Source organism: Heterocephalus glaber, unplaced genomic scaffold (assembly GCF_053883595.1).
Source record: "Heterocephalus glaber isolate CG9 unplaced genomic scaffold, H.glaber_assembly_v1.0 deba00000676, whole genome shotgun sequence".
NCBI classification, from domain to species: domain Eukaryota; kingdom Metazoa; phylum Chordata; class Mammalia; order Rodentia; family Bathyergidae; genus Heterocephalus; species Heterocephalus glaber.
In genome coordinates this window covers 8,694,757-8,712,168 of record NW_028258156.1, presented here as the reverse complement: position 1 = coordinate 8,712,168, position 17,412 = coordinate 8,694,757, and the positions used below count along the sequence as shown (strand labels likewise).

The 17,412-nt window shown below is 40.9% G+C and overlaps 1 protein-coding gene across 9 annotated transcripts in view; it reads left to right on the top strand.

Moving 5' to 3' along the window:
* Positions 1 to 17,412, top strand: part of Dnah11 (dynein axonemal heavy chain 11) — a 327,476-nt gene that overhangs the window by 158,829 nt on the left and 151,235 nt on the right. For 8 of the 9 annotated variants that reach the window (XM_087206427.1, XM_087206425.1, XM_087206428.1 and 5 more), the window contains 6 exons: positions 1,018 to 1,149; positions 6,039 to 6,212; positions 8,821 to 9,025; positions 9,535 to 9,700; positions 11,316 to 11,418; positions 16,581 to 16,820. In XM_087206427.1, the coding sequence (XP_087062553.1) occupies positions 1,018 to 1,149; positions 6,039 to 6,212; positions 8,821 to 9,025; positions 9,535 to 9,700; positions 11,316 to 11,418; positions 16,581 to 16,820 (1,020 nt within the window). The remainder of the gene's footprint in view (positions 1 to 1,017; positions 1,150 to 6,038; positions 6,213 to 8,820; positions 9,026 to 9,534; positions 9,701 to 11,315; positions 11,419 to 16,580; positions 16,821 to 17,412) is intronic. The other variant, XM_087206426.1, reaches the window with a different exon arrangement.

Sequence of the window (17,412 nt, the reverse complement as noted above, 5' to 3'; positions counted from 1 at the left end):
CAAAAGAGATTCTAAGATACAGCAAGTGCTCAGCTATTTACATGAAAAATATTTTCCCATCTTCCTTGACTAGAAAAGAAAGGCACAGACACTATAGCATATTTCCACTGCTGTCTGTTTGATCGTGATAAAATTCTGTTGCTGGCTCCAAAAACTGGAGCAAGAGTGTCTTGAGTCTAGGGTCTGTGATAGTGCTAATTAATGAGAGCTATTATTGTACATTAGGAAACTAGCCCCAAAACGTGTTCATTACCATTATTATTCCATATGGTAAAGGCCTCTCCTGCAGCCATGTTTCCCCTTAGAACTGACAAGTTTGCCCTGAATTTGGGAATGCTTCAGACCAACAGAAAATGTTACTGTTTCACCTGGAGGGCATGAAGAACAAATTTCTGATCAGTATTTCTTCCAAGGTTAAATTTAATCTTGTGTCCAAAAAAGTGCTACAGATTAAGTCCAACTTTCTAAAGTTATGACAACAGGTGGAAAAAATGGCTGCCAGGGAACTAAGGGAAGTAGGTTACCTAGTGTCCGCAGGGAGGGAAATAGTTCAGTAAATGCCTGTCCATCCAACAGAATCTTAGGAAGACATTCCTGATGGTAAGGATAAGGAAAGACATCTTCAGTACATTCTTAAATGGAAAAGTAGATTATAGAATGCCATGTTGGTATAACTCCCAACTTTAAAAAAGTGAACATAAATATATATTTTTATTTTTATATATTTTATTATGTACATTTCTGGTTTATCCAGTGGTTATTAATTGAATCATTTAAAATTTGTTTTTTAATTTGTTTTTATTACTTAGAAGATCAAGTGAGTTAAAAGTGACAAAAAATATTCCATTTTTGACTTAGACACATGATGCAGTAATTTTTGTGTTTCCCAGTATAGCAATTAGAATTTTGAAAATCATAAAATCCTTTAAGAATAAAGTGGCATTGTAAAGTCCTTTGAATCTATTCAACTACTACACTACCACTGCCCTAAATTAATTGCTGTTTATTTCTCTTCAGACCGTTTGTGCGCTTTTGGACTGTTTGTTGACTCCTGAAAATGTGCCTTCTGACAGCCCAAAAGAAGTTTACGAAGTCTATTTTGTCTTTGCCTGCATCTGGGCATTCGGAGGCACCCTGCTGCATGACCAGGTATGCTGACAGTTTAGGAAACCAGTTTTATTTGTGGAGGTGGCATTGCTATTCAAGGTGTGAACAAAAACTACAGTGAATGTTTAAATTAAATACATTATAGTAAAAGACACATTGCCATTAATCTGCCTCAAAATATTCTTCATTTTTAACACATTGATCCCTTCATTGTTGGTAATGCGTCTTTTACTGTAGTGACTTTTTTCTAATTTAAACATTTACCATATTCATTTTCTTAGTTAGTGTAAATCTCTTGTACTTGCCCTGTTTCTCCTGAGCCTGTGCATTCTGCAGTCAGTCCTGTCCAGGCTGATGGCTATCATCAGCGGCCAACAATGCCAATCGGTAGCCTTCAGCCCAGCTTGTCCTTCTGAACTCAGGCTCTGTGTCTCCACTTGCTGCCAAGGCCTCACCTCTGTGTGCCTGAGACACAGCCCCACCCCAGCCCCACCCCACCCCCACATTTGCCCCTCTTTTCTATTTTTATTTTTTTCTCCTCAGCTGCTCCAGGTAACCTGGGACCCTTTCTCTTTTTTGGTACCAGGGATCGAACTGGGGTCTTTGCACTTGCGCAGCAGGCAGCGAAACCACTGAGCTAAATCCCCGGCCTCTCTTCCTTTTTCTGTATTCCATAATCTCAGTCACTCAGTTCACTTACAAAGTAGCTGGGAAGACAACCTCCTCCTCCACTGCAGCCTCCTCCACCTCCTCCCCCCTCCCCCCTCCCCCCTCCCCCCTCCCCCCTCCCTCTTCCCTCTTCCTCTTCCTCTTCCTCTTCCTCCCTGCAACCTTAATTCAGGAGCAGATCACCTCTACATTGCCCTGAACTCTCATAGTAGCATTGTCAGCTCAGGTGCCACAACGCATCCTATTTACACAACAGAAGTTTATTTATGGTGCTAGAAGCTGGAAATCCAAGCTCAGGGCGCCTCCATGGTTGGGTTCCGGTGAGGACTGTCATCTTTTGGGTCCTCACTACATCCTCATGTGATAGAGAAAGTGCTGTGTCTCTTCATACAAGGCCACTTTTCCATCATGAGGGTCCCACTGTCATGACTTCATGAGATTCCAGATTCTGTCAGGGGGCCCTTAGGGTTTCTGTGTGTACAATGGGATGGTGCAATTCAGATCACAGTATATGGTGACCTTCAAATGGGCCTTCTCCCTCCTGTCACTCTCCCCTCTCATCAGTCCCCCGCGCTATTCCCAGGGTCAGCATTTGTGAGCCATAGTCAGCCCTGCACCAGTTTCTTTTTATTGGTCTGTACCTTGAAGTGAACCTGTCACATGCCCAGCGTTTCTTCATAGCCATATTATGGCTTCTCATTTCCTGTAGGAAATATCACACACACACACACTGCTTAGACCCACCAAGCTGCGGGAAACATGGGGGTCTCATCTCCATCATCCACCTCTAATGTAGATTTTTCTCATGATTTGTGTCAAAAATTCTTCACTCATGGTGCAGACAGAGGAGATCGAGCTCAGAGTAGTAAAATACCTTGCCCACGGTCCCTCTGATCAGATGAAGTGGCACGATTCCCGCCCACTTTGGTTTCTTCCCAGAAACCACATCTTTCATGGGACCTCAAGATCTCTCATGGTCATTATGCTTCCCTGGTACCCTGAATCTTTACATTAATAATAGATGACACATGCTTTCCTGGCTTCCTGAGATGTTCCAGCATAAACGGGATTTCTATAGGACAGCATCACAGCCAAGACTGACCCATGTTTCCATTCATTTCCTCGGTGTTACTTCCAAAACAAATGGCTGACATACCCTGTGGGTTGGTTCTGCTTCTGGTTACCATAACCCACATCTATAAATAAATTTGGAATCATTTGGCCTCATAGATCTCATTTCAGTCCTTGTCAGAAGCCACATTTTCTTCTCTAGTCACCAAGGGCTTCTCAGAAGAGCAGCCAGTGCCTCTAGGAGAGAGAGTCACACAGGCACGTCTTGTGGTTTTCTCGAAGGCAAAGCTTACTGTGTGTGTGGTTTTCTCCTTCACAGAGATCAGCTAGACTCCACTTCCCCTGTGGTGTTTCTTTCATTGTCCTTCACGTTTTTCTCCTTTCCCAGGACTATAAGTCAGGAGGGCTGTGGATAGCTCAGATCTTACCCCTCCTGGTGTGCTCTTCCCTCCCTCCCAGCACATTCTCCCTGAGTCTTTCCAATTTCCTTTGCTGAGTTGTTTTCACCACAAGCTGGGTCTTGCTTGTCTTTGGCTCCCATACACTCTTTCCACAACAAACAGTCAACATTATGTTTATCATCTTTACGTTTCCAAAAGGACTCTAAAGACAAGTGTTTCCAGGAGAGGCTGTGGGGTAAGGGTGTTACTGAAGCAGAAGAGGAGTGACCTCGGGTACTCACCATCAGTGAGCTGAGCATGTTGAGCGTTGTTACCTGTCAGACAAGATGGCCTTTTCATAGGCCACATTGTATAGCCTTCAAAAGCAACAAAAACCTACACGGACGGGTACAGCTATTCTCCTTTTACAAATAATGAATGAAAGTTTAGAGAAGCAAGGAAACCTACTTAGCAGGCACAAGGCTAACCAGTGCCTGAGGCAGGTTCAAACTACCCCAGATGACCCAGGACCTGTGCTCCTCACCCAGGCCATTGCAAACAGCCCCTAAGGTGAGTCTCAACCCAATCCCTCCCACAAGTAGCCAGCGCCTTTCACTTGGCCTCTGAAGTAGCCCATTGGCTGGCCTTTCTGCTTCTAAGTGTGTCCCCATGCTTCATTGTCCACTTAGCAGTCAGTCATTTCTTGAAACTTAATTTGAATCATATGATATATTTCAGAGATTAAATGACTTTAATAGATTTCTATTGCCGTTAAGATAAGATTAAGCGTTTTAATCCTATCTGCAAGGCGTCTGGCTCTGTCCCTGTCTCTTCTTCCCTACTGCTTCTTCCTCTGTCACTCCTTGTTCTCCAGCCCATCCCACTGGTACCGGTCAGATTTAGAGCAAACCAAATACTTTGAAACCACAGGATCTTCACATATGCTAGACTTCCTGGAATGCTCTAGCCCCTTGATGACGAACCTTATAGAGATCGAGTGCCAAACGGCAACCGCACTTATTTATTGCAAAGTGCCAACACTGCAATTAAGCCTGAATACTGAGGTTTTAGTTTAGAAAGAAAACAACTCATATGTTAACATCTTTTGTCTGAAAAGCAAAACACGATAACATGGGTGCCATAGGTCGACCACCACTGGTCTGGTCCTTAATCTGGGCCTGTCCTCAAAGATGGCTTTCCCAGACATTCGGTTAAAGTCAGCCACCCTTGTTGCTCTCACACATAGCTGACTTCATATTCAAAGGTCCTACTTAGTTCTGCATTTGTCAGCTTTGCCTTTCCTTCTGCCTCATATCCCCATGCCTTCCCCACAGACCCTGTGAGGGCTGAGATCCTGTTTGTTTTCTGCCCTACTGTAGAGCAAATGCATTTCATTTGAAGGAATTGAGGTATCAACAATTTGTCACCAAAATAATTTTACTGATGTAATTGTTAGGAGTACCTTTTGATGGAAGATAGGAGTCATCTGTACATTGCTACAGAGAATGGTGCCAGGTCAGTAACAGTCTGTGAATTATTTAATACAGGCTTGATTTGGCTTAAAACTGGATTTTTCAGGGTGATAAAATGTTACATGCTGCTGATCTGAAAACACACTTCACTGATCCTAAATTCATTACTGCATGAGTCGGGGAACTGGAGGACAGGGCAGAGGCCCTCTTGCTGTCAGCACTGCTCTCATTCCTGGCTTGTGGCCCACCTGTCTCCACTCATGTGTGACCAGCCCAGGACTAAGAGGGAGCCATAGTCCGAGGACACAGGACAATGCAAAAAAAGGGAGGGTTTTCAGGGAAATAAGAGTTGTGGTCTTAAATAAAGGGCACAATTGCTAATGGCAGTGAACACACAGAGTGTTTTTAGATTTTACCAGAATTCACTTAGGCCAGGCTAGCCTGTGGATATAAGAGGCCAGGTCAAAGGTTTTGATTGTAATTGGTACACAATTACCATTTGCTTTTATTTTCTAACCCCTAATCTAGGAACAAGGACATATACCCATCCTTATATAAAAACAAGCACCTCCTGGTCCAGAGAGCCTGGTTGCTGCCATCTAGTCCTCCTGCAGGACAGGAGTCGTTCTCTGTGCATTTTCAGCTGGACTTCTCCATGTTTCCTGGTGGAAAGCGAGTCCATGTTTTCTTCCTCCCTCCCTCCTTTCAGCAGTAGTGATCTCTGGCAATGATGCAGAGTTGTCGGCCATTTACTTTTTAAGTAAAGAAATTTATCCAAAGTACTATTTGCTATCACCATAATTTTGTAGAAAAAAAAAATTTTAGCAACAAAAGTGCCAAAGAAACTGTAAACTCAGATACAGTATTTAAATCAAATAATGTTACCAATTTTTTAAGTACCCCATTGTCCTTATTTTTCTTATTTTGCCATGAATTGGGGAAAAAATTGGTAGAAATCAATACCTATTTTTGATTACCATTGTGTTGTGGAATCCAGCATAGTAATTTCCATAATTCACTGTTAGATGAAATAACCAAGGAGTACCCTAAGGTTCACCTGACTTGACTTTGACTTTGTTTTTTAGGATGATTATTCCCCTAAATATGTACCTCATGGCTTTATGTCAGTCAAAGCTTTGTACCCCTGTGGTAGTGTCACTCCTTACAACAATATCTAGCTCTTGCTCTTGGTGTGATACTCAGTTCCGTACCTGGAGTTTGCTTCGTGGTTTTGGCCCAGTGCAACGTGAACACTGTGCGGAGCAGGATTTGGAGGGGCTTTGTGCGTTTCCAAAATTACCTTTAAGTCTGCAATAAGGATTTCTCTTGTTCTCCTCAGCTTTCTGATAATCAAGCCAACTTTAGTCAGTGGTGGCATAAAGAGATGAAAGCAGTGAAATTTCCATCCCAGGGAACAATCTTTGATTATTATCTGGACCACAGAACTAAGAAATTCTTGCCTTGGGCAGACAAGATCCCCCAGCTTACTATGGATCCTGATGCTCCTCTTCAGGTAGGAGTGGGGAACGGCAGTGTTCTCTCAACAGTCTGCTGATTTAAAAAGCAGTCCTTGAAAAGCAGTCTGGGGCCAGGGATTTAGCTCAGTGGTTTTGCTGCCTGCTGCACAAGCACAGGGACCCAAGTTCGATCCCTGGTACCAAAAAAAAAAGCAGTCTGTCTCACCAGATAGAGAAATTATTGTGTTAGTGTGTTCCGCAATTGTAGCATTTTTCCCTAGGAGAAAATAATTTGAACTATAGGAATGCTTAGAGAGATGGCTTATATTTTTGCAACCTCTTTTTTTAAAAAAGAAAAACTTTATTTCAGTCTCTGTGGTAATAGCTTTCTTTGTATTTTCCTAGCAACTTCACAAGTTTTGTGAAAATTGGAGGCATAGTTCTGTTAATTCAGTGATTCTTATTTCTGACCTTATGTAAATTCCCAAAGCAGCATTTTTCACTTCCTTCTTCTACCCCCAGCCATAAAATGGATGTGTTTAATCTCCTGAACTCGTATGTTTCAAAAATCCCAGGGCAACTAACTGATAAATCCAAATGAATTGTTGTCTTTTTCTTCATTGTTTCTCTTCATAGATTACCCACCTACATTTGTTTTAGACTGAGTTATTCTTTGACCGTATTTTTCTGCTTTAATCTTCCTTTTCATGCTGTTTCTTTCTTCACATCATGCCACCCTGACTCATTTTGGAGCTTAGTATTTTTTTGAAACAATATCTCACTGTGTAGTTCAGGCTGGCCTTGAACTCACTATGTTCCTCCTGCCTCGGCTTCCTGAGAGCTGAAATTACAGGCATGCACCACCATTCCCTACCCTTCCCAGAGCTTACTGTTTGAAGTAGTGCTGTATGAAGAGAATATTGCTGATTTCCACTAATCAGGAGACAGCTAACCTCAAATAACAGAAAACCCAAGGCACTAGCTTCCTGGAGCTACCCTAACAAAGTGACACAGACTAGGTGAGTGAAATGACAGGAACTTACGAGCTCCAAACCGCAGGTTTGGCAGGATTAGTCCCTTCTGGAGGCTGTGAGTCTTTCTCTCCCAGCTTCTGGTACTTTGCCAGGAATCCTGGTATTCCCTGGCTTCTGGCAGCTTAACCATAGTCTTCATCTGGCAGTTGTGCACACTCCCCACTCTGTGTGTGTGTGTGTGCACGTGTGTGTGTAAATCAGCCTGTTTACAAGGACTCCAGGGATATTGGGTTATACTGGGTTAGGAACCTCCTCTCCTTCCTGGAGCTTGCTGGAATTGCCATAACAAAGTATTGTACCCTGGGTGGCTTTATCTCCCGGCAGTCTGAAGGCTAGTCTAGTACTGACCAGCTGGCAGGTCTCATTGTGCCTGAGGCCACTCTCCTGGCATGTGATGTGCCTGAGTTTTCCTTCTCGTAAGGACTCATCCCAGCATGCACTGAGAGCCCCAGCCTCACCCAGCATGGTCTCGCTTAGGTGTGAGTGGGACCTGACCCCTCTGAGACACAATTCTCCCCAGCTGTGAATCTGTACAACCAGAGAAGTTACTTGCTTTCAAAATACAGTGGAAGTTGCAGGAAAGGCATTTCTATTCCAAAAGGGAGAAATCAGAGGAAAGAGGTTCTAGGTCCAAAAGCTCAAAACCTAGCAAAACAAATTTAATTAGATTTTTATCCCTGAAAATAATCCTCTTTGACTCAGAGCTCTGGCCTTCTGGCCCACGGCGGTGGCAGTGTTACCCTCTTGGCTGAGAACTTGTAGTCAGCCAAGAACACTGATGACCTAAAAACTGGAATCCTGAGATTGATGAGCCTTATCAGTAATGTCTCTTATTTAACAGAGAACCGGAAGGCTTTGTAGTTTTACTTTACATGTAGTTCTATTAAGTGTGGTTATTTGATTAACAGTGGCTTAACATATTAAGAACCACAGGAAGTCAATAATAATAGCAAATAGTAATATTTTAATATTGTATATCAGGCCCTTTTCTAAGTGCTTTATGTGGATTAATTAATTTTGAAAACAGTCTGATAAGACATGGACTCTTACTAACCCTTTTTAACTTATGGAAAAACAGAGACACAGAGAGTAACAAATGTGTCCACAGTTACGCTGGTAGTAAATACAGAATGACCAGTGGTCCTAGTTTGCCCAGGAGTGAGGGAGATTCCAGAAGAGGAGGCTTCGAATTTTTAAATCAAGACATCTTGGGCAAACTGAGAGTAATTGGTCACACTGAAACAAGGAGAGCAGGATTTAAAGCCTGGCAGGCTGGCTCTGGAGTTTATGCTCTGAAGAGCACCGAGCTCAAGCTCCAGATAGATTTGGTTTGGATTCAAGCATCACCACTTACTAGCCAGCTAGGACATTGGCCAAGGTATTTATGTTCTGTAAGCTTCAGCTTCATTATCTCTGAAGCAGAAGTAATCACAAAAATCTCCTCATATGTTCACTTTGAATACCTGCCTATGTGATGAATATGTACAACTTAGGTAAAACCTGTCCTACTGGATGTTAACTTGACCCAAGAATTCTTTGGATCATGGTTCTAAAGTGACTGTGTTGGGTCAGATACAGAATTCTGGAATGTGTCTCCATCTTTCTGAGCTTTCTTTCCTTTTTTTCTCAGACAGTTCTGGTTCACACATCAGAGACAACTCGCCTTAGGTATTTCATTGAATTGTTGCTTGAAAAAGGAAAGCCACTCATGGTAGTTGGAAATGCAGGAGTGGGGAAAACGGTCTTTGTGGATGATATACTGGCAAGTCTGCCGGAGGACTACATGGTATCCCATGTGCCTCTCAACTACTACACGACATCGGCAGCCCTGCAGAGTAAGTGCATCTCCTGTTATATACATGGGGATCCAGGCATGGATCATATAGGCAGAGTCGACAGGCACTGTCCTCTTGTGCCTTGTGCTCCACTGGCCCAAGGCAAGAGGTGTGGGAGATTTTCTTCAGCTGTTCCAGACTCTCCTGCATGGATGGCGGAGAAGGACTGAAAGACCAGGCTGTGGCCAGCTCTGGCCACTTGTAGCAGTGGGCACAGGGAAGGACAGCACACAGGTCATGGTGAGATCAGCTCTAGGCAGTGGACAGTGTGAGGTCTCCAGAAAAGCAGAGGCAGTGTAACCTTTGGCCCCAAGATGGAGGTCAGCAGGAGAGTCTGACACAGAAGATGACCAGAGACACATTTCTGGTATTAAACTATAGGCAGGTGATACCTGAAACCATGGGATGAATGAATCAACAGAAGAGGCAAGGAATATGGAAAAGTAACAAAGGTCAGGATGTGTACATCCTGTTGGTCATTGGTGGACAAGATTATGTCTTTCTTTTAGGAATTCTTGAGAAACCTCTAGAGAAAAAAGCTGGCCGTAACTATGGCCCAGGAGGAAATAAAAAATTGGTTTATTTCATTGATGACATGAATATGCCTGAAGTGGATTCATATGGCACTGTTCAGCCACACACTCTGATTCGGCAGCATATTGATTATGGACACTGGTAAGCAATTCTCTGTATTTTATTTTCCATCTAATCTATTACGATAGATGAATATTTAAGATGAAGTTATCCCCAATTTCTTACTTTTTTAGGACAATGTTTTCTGAAATAGATTTTGGATTTACTTTGTATTTCTTGTCATCATATTAAATGAAATCATTTCCCTTTGTATCTTTGGAAGATTGGATTGAACAGAAGCCTAGAAACCTAGCTGTGCAGAAATCATATCCTCTTTAAGAATTCACTCAGACTAAATTATTAAAAGAAGCTTGACCTTACTTTTAGGATGGCAGTATTTAGCACTATCTGGGCACTGCCGTCTGCAATGCATGACATTAAATACGGGGAAATTAAAACAACACTGAGAGTCCATCTTAGCCCGAAAGAATCCCCATCATCAAGAAATCATATAACAACAAATGCTGGTGAGGATGTAGGGGAAAAGAAACCCTTCTACACTGTTGGTGGAAATGTAAACTAGTACAACCTCTATGAAAATTCTTCAAAAACCTAAAATTAAAAGCTTTATTTGACTCAGCTATTCCCCTTCTAAATATCTTCCGAAAAGATATTTAGACATCATGGCCGGGGATTTAGCTCAGTGGTTCTGCTGCCTGCCTCGCAGGCGCAGGACTCGAGTTCAATTCCTGGTACCAAAAAAAGAAGAGTTAAAGACATCATAGTACAGTAATACATGCATACCCATATTTATAGCAGCACTATTCATAATAGCTGAATCTTGGAAGCAGCCTATATATCCATCAATAGACGAGTGGATAAAAGGTGATATCTATACACAATGGAGTACTACTCTGCCATAAGGAAGGATAGATATGAGGCATTTGTAGGAAAATGGATGCACCTTGAAAACGTTAACTGAAATAAATCAGACACACAAGCTTAAATACCATATGACTTCTCTCATATGAGTAATTCAAAGTAAATATAAAGTAAAGAGCAAAATAAAAGAGAGAAAAAGAAACAGGGGGATAGATCTTATGCAAATGGGAAGGGAACAGAGAGACCAAGGGTGAGGGGAGAGGAAGATGTGTCATGTGCATGTACCAACCTAACAATTAATATGAACATTATATGTCACAAACATGAGCTATGATGATGATGATGATGAAGAAAAAGGGAAGGGGAAAGGGGAGAAGAGGAAAATGAGGGAAGAAAATCCAGAGATAGAGGAAGGAGAGAGAGGAAGGGGGAATAAAAAGAATTCAGATATGTTAAGTACACATACCTACTGCTTAAGTTGAATGTAAACATGTACATCAAATGTACTAATAGAAAACTGAAATAAATATGGGGTGAGCCCCATCCCATTGTGGTCACAAGGTAGTTTCTAACCAGAATGAGAGTCCCATGAGAGTCACCAAGCAGGAATAATTTATAATGATTCAGCTTCAGATGTTGATTTTGGCACCCAAGGAGCTATGTCAACTTCTGAGCTGCAGTTTTGATCTCCCCAAATAAGGCTAACAAGGTCAACCTCACAGAGCCATGGTGGAGAGAAGGTGACCGCTTGTGATGAAATCTTTTATGACTGATGGATTCTGATGGTTTTTGATGTCCAGTTTTTGGCTTTAGGATGCTACTTTTTTCCTTTCAGGTATGATAGACAGAAAGTGATGCTTAAAGAAATCCACAACTGCCAGTATGTGGCCTGCATGAATCCCACAGTGGGCAGCTTCACAGTCAGTGCCCGGCTGCAGGTATGCTATCAGTACTGCTCCCTCCAAACATCCCGAGGTACAGTGCTCCAAGATTGTACATCTGGCTTCTTGGTACTTTTGAGTACAAAGTGAGACTCCTAATATTTTAGAGCAGTTTCAGGTTTACAACTAAATGACCAGCACATAGAGAGTCTTCCCATCTCCTTCCTCCCTGCCCCACTTCATTTTACCTACTACTGTATTAACCTCTTGCACTAGTTACAGTCGATAAGGCAGTGATGATACATTATTACTAACCAAAGTCCAGAGTTTAACATTCTTGTGTTGTACATTCTGTGGAATTTGATAAACATGTAATGAGCAGTATTCACCATTATAATATCAAAAACTAGTTCACGGCCCTAAAATCTCTATGTTCTACCTCTTCATCCCTTCCCTCTGAACCTGTGGCAATTGATCTTTTAAAAATATTTTCAATTTTGTTATGGTGGTAAAATACATGTTACATACAATTTATCACCTTAACCATTGCAAGTGAACAATTCAGTGATATTAAATGCTTTCATGATGTTGTGCAACCATCTCCACCATTTATCTTCATCTTTTTATCTTGTGAAACTGAAACTCTATAACCATTGGGCGGGGAATCCCTGTTGCTCCCCCTTCCAGTCCCTGACAGCCACCATTCTACTTTCTGTCTCTGGTTTTGGCTAGAAGTACCTCATATACATGGAATTATACAGTGTCTTTTTGTGACTGGCTTATCTCACTTAGCATAATGTGCCCAAGGTTCAAACAAGTTGTGACATATTGCAGAATTTCCATCTTAATGGTGACTAGTGTACCCTTTTATGTACTATACTCAGCATTTTGATTATCCATTCATCCACGGTGGACACTTGGTTTACTTCCACGTTTTAGCTGATAGACATAATGCTGCTGTGAACATAGGTGTACAGATATCTCTTGGAGACACTCGTTTCACTTCTTTTGTAAATATCCCAAGAAGCGGAATTACTAGATCTTATTGTAATTGTTCTTCAAAGTTTTTAAGGGGGGCCGGGGATTTAGCTCAGTGGTTCCGCTGCCTGCCTCTCAAGCGCAAGGTCCCGAGTTCGATCCCTGGTACCAAAAAAAAAAAAAAAACGAAAACAAAAAATAAAGTTTTTAAGGGACAGCTGTTCTGTTTTCCACATCATTTTTATTCCCACCAACACTGCACAGTGGTTCCAATTTCCCCACATCCTTGCCGACATTTGTTTTATTTTTTTCTCATAGTGGCCATCTAGTGGTTGAAATATTATCTAATTATAGTTTTGACTTGTATTTCCCTAATAATTAGTGACATTAAATATCTTTTTATGTGCTTATTGGCCATTTGATAACTTCTTTGGAGAAATGTCTATAAAATCTTCTGCCCATTTTTAAATCATTTGTTAACTTTTTAGATTTTCTGTATATTCTAGCTATTAATTTTATTAGTATTTATTTTTAATTTATTTATATTTAATTTATTGATTTTATTAATATTACACACTGATAGCTTTACTTTTTCTGTGTCCATAACTGTGCCTTTTCCAGAATATCTTACGGTTAGAATCACCTTTTAGATGCCTTCTTTTCCTAAGCACTATTTATTTACAAATCCTGCATGTCTTTTCATGGCTTGATACATCATTTCTTCTTATCACTAAATAGTATTCGTTATTAGGAAAACAGAGCAAGCCCAATTAAACAACCTGATGCTGAACCTCAAGCTTCTAGAAAAAGAAGAGCAGGACAAACCCAAGGCCCATAGAAAGGAGGAAATTATAAAGATCAGGCTAGAAATCGAGTGCAATGGAGACTAAGAGAACAGTACAAAAAAATCAATGAAGCCAAGAGTTGGTTCTTCGAAAGAATAAACAAAATTGACAAACACTTAGCCAACCTTATCAGAAAAAGGAAAGAAAAGGCCCAAATCCATGCAATTAGGAATGAAAAGATTGAAATTACAACAGACCCAGCAGACATCCAGAGGATCATCAGTACCTACTTTGAGAACCTATACGCCAATAAGATGGACAACACAGAAGAAATGGACAGATTCTTAGATATGTATGAATTACCAAAGTTGAACAAAGACAACCTAAAAATTCTAAATGACCCAATATCAATCAATGAAATTGAAAACGTAATTAAAAACTTACCAACTAAGAAAAGCCCAGGTCCTGATGGCTTCACTGCTGAATTCTTCAAGACATTTAGAGAGGAACTACTGCAACTACCATTTAAAATCTTCAGTGAAATTGAAAGGGAAGCAATACTCCCAAATTCATTCCTGGAAGCAAGCATCACCTTGATCCCCAAAGCAGAGAAAGACCCAACCGAAAAAGAGAACTATAGGCCAATCTCACTAATGAACAGAGATGCAAAAATCCTTAATAAGATACTGGCAAATAGAATGCAGAAGATCATCAAGAAGATCATACACCCTGATCAAGTGGGATTCATCCCAGGGATGCAGGGGTGGTTCAACATATGCAAATCAATCAGTGTAATACACTATATCAACAGAGCCAAGGACAAAAACCACATGATCATCTCAGTGGATACAGAAAAAGCATTTGACAAAATCCAACATGCATTTATGATAAAAACCCTACAAAAAATTGGAACAGATGGTCTCTACCTCAATCTGATAAAAGCCATCTATGAAAAGCCAACAGCCAATATCATACTAAATGGTCAAAAACTGAAATCCTTCACACTCAAATCAGGAACAAGACAAGGATGTCCACTATCACCACTCCTGTTCAATATAGTTTTGGAAACATTAGCCACGGCAATTAGACAAGAGAAAGAAATAAAAGGAATAAAGATAGGAAATGAAGAAGTCAAATTGTCATTATTTGCAGATGACATGATACTCTTTATAGAAGACCCCAAGAACTCCACCAAAAGTCTTCTACACTTAATAACCAAATTCAGTAAAGTAGCTGGATACAAAGTCAACACAAAACTCAATAGCTTTTCGGCACATGAACAACAGACTCACTGAGACCGAAATAGGACAAATAATTCCTTTCACAATAGCATCCAACAAACTGAAATACCTAGGAATCAACCTAACCAAAGAAATCAAAGACCTCTTCTCTGAAAACTAGAGCACTCTGAAAAGAGAGATTGAAGACACTATCACAAAATGGAAAAACATCCTTTGCTCCTGGGTAGGAAGGATCAACATAGTGAAAATGGCCACACTTCCAAAACTGCTATATAGATTTAATGCAGTTCCAATTGAAATCCCAGCAGCATACTTCATGGACCTAGAGAAAACAACCCAAAAATTCATTTGGAACAAGAAGAGACCCAGAATAGCAGAAGCAATTCTAGGTAACAGAGACATGACAGGGATATCACAATCCCCAACTTGAAACTATACTACAAAGCTACAGTGATAAAAACAGCATGGTACTGGCAAAGAAACAGACTTGAGGACTACTGGAACAGATTAGAAGATGCAGAAACAACACCAGACACACTCAACCACCTCATCTTCAACAAAGGAGCCAAACACCCTCACTGGAGGGTGATAGCCAAAGATAGCCTCTTTAATAAATGGTGCTGGTAAATTGGGTTTCAACTTGCCAAAGACTAAAACTAGAGCTATATCTCTCACCATGCACTAAACTAAAATCAAAATGGATTAAAGATATGCATATTAAAACAGAAACACTGAACTGGCTGGAATAGAGGTTAGGTAGAACTCTTGAAGACATTGGTGTAGGAAAAGTTTTTATGAACAAAACCTCAGTTGCTTATAAACTAGCACAGACAATCAACAAGTGGGATCTCTTCTTATTAAAAAGCTTCTGCACAGCAAGAGAAATCACCAGCAGTGTGAAGAGACAACCCACAGTGTGGGAAAAAATTTTCACCAGCCGTCTCTCAGACAAAGGTCTACTATCTCGAATCTATAAAGAACTTTGAAAAAATCAGACCTCCTAAATTTAAAGACCCAATCCAAAGCTGGGCATCTGAAATGAACGACAAAGAAGTAGAAATGGCAAATAAACATATGAAAAAATGTTCAACATCACTGGTCATTCGAGAGATGCAAATGAAAACAGCACTGAGATTCCACCTTACCCCAGAAAGAATGGCTGCTATCATGAAATCAACCAATAACAAATGCTGGCGGGATTGTGGGGAAAGAGGAACACTGCTCCACTGCTTGTTGGAGTGTAGACTGATGCAACCACTGTGGAAATCAGTATGGCGATACCTCCAAGAACTAGGACTGGAAGTCCCATTTGACCCTGCTATTCCCCTGCTGGGTATCTTTCCCAAAGAATTAAAAGTATCATCCCACAGTGATATATGTGCACCCATGTTCATAGCAGCACAGTTTGTAATAGCTAAAACTTGGAAACAGCCCAAATGCCCATCAAGTGGAGACTGGATAAAGAAAATGTGTTTTTTTATAAAATGGAGTACTACTCAGCCATAAAAAACAAGAAATTAGAGACATTTATAGCTAAATGGATGCACATTGAGGCAATACTCTTAAGTGAAATAAATAGGACACACATCTGAATAATATTCATTGCATGAATGTACATAGTTTATTTACTCACCTATTGAAGCACAGTTTGATTGCTTTCAAGTTTGGGTAGTTATGCATACAGCCTCTATAAACATTTGTGTGTAGGGTGTTGTGTGTGCAGATAAGCCTCTTAACATGACAATAGCCATCACCAACATACATGCAACAGGAGCACACCGTGGTTGCTCCTGGCTTATTTTGAGTTTGCTGGGGGTGAACTGGGTGCTGTGCTGGTCTTGGCGGGGCTCCCTTGAGAATTCCTGGGGGTTGTCTGTGTCAGTTAATCTGACATGGTTTTCGATGGAGCAGCTGAAACAATGTGGCCCTGCTGTTTGTGCCTCTCATCCTTAGCAGGATTTCAAGGTCATGGAAAGTCAGAGGCTTAAGTGAACAGGTGAAAATGTGCTAGCATCTTCTGGCTACTGTCACTTTCATCTCATTCTGTGAGCTCAAGCAGGTCACCTAGCAAAGCCCAATGTCAGAAAAGCAGGCATTAAGAAGTTTCATGGAAATGGACCTAGTCATAGGAGAAATGAAAACTTGGACCCTTGTTTGTAATTTTCTGGTTTGATTAAAGCCCTTATTTTATACTAATTTTTGTTTTTCTTTTCAGAGACATTTCACAGTGTTTGCATTCAACTTTCCATCTTTGGATGCACTGAACACCATCTATGGCCAGATCTTTAACTTCCATTTCCAGCACCAAGCCTTTAGTCCGTCAGTTCTCAGAAGCGGCCCCTCTTTGATCCAGGCAACAATAGCAGTCCATCACATGATGACACGGACCTTTTTACCCACAGCTGTCAAATTCCACTATATTTTTAATCTGAGAGACTTATCAAACATCTTTCAGGTACTTGACTGCTCTATGTTATGCTTCTTGCATAGAGAAGTAATTATAGCCATAATAATGGCATTGATCTATAGAACTTGAGTTTGAAACCATGCTTTGTAAATCTGTATGTGCGCTTTCATTTTATACCCATAAACAGCTCTTTGAAGTAAATACAATGGGTTTATCATTCACTTTTTGTCAGAACAGTTGTGCCTCTTGGGTTAGCTAGTGTCTTAGACTCTGTGTGCCACTGTACCAGAATACCTGGGACTAGGTAATTCATAAGCTATAAAATTTATTTCTCACAAATTTTTGAAGCTGAAAATTTCAAGGCCAGTCCAGGCACCAGCAGGTTTGATGTTTGGTGAGAGGCTGGTCTGTGATTCCATGATGGTGCCTTGAACCTTGTGTCAGCCCACGACAGAAGGGATGGAAGGTCAAAAGGGTCAACCTCTTATGTGAGGTCACTTTACAATTTAACTATCTCCTGAAGGCCTCACAACTTAATACTGGCAATTCAATTTCAATACATGAATTTGGGGAGATACTCAGATGATGGCAGAGTGATTTAGCAACAGAAACAAAGATTGCTAACTCCTTAGATTGAACT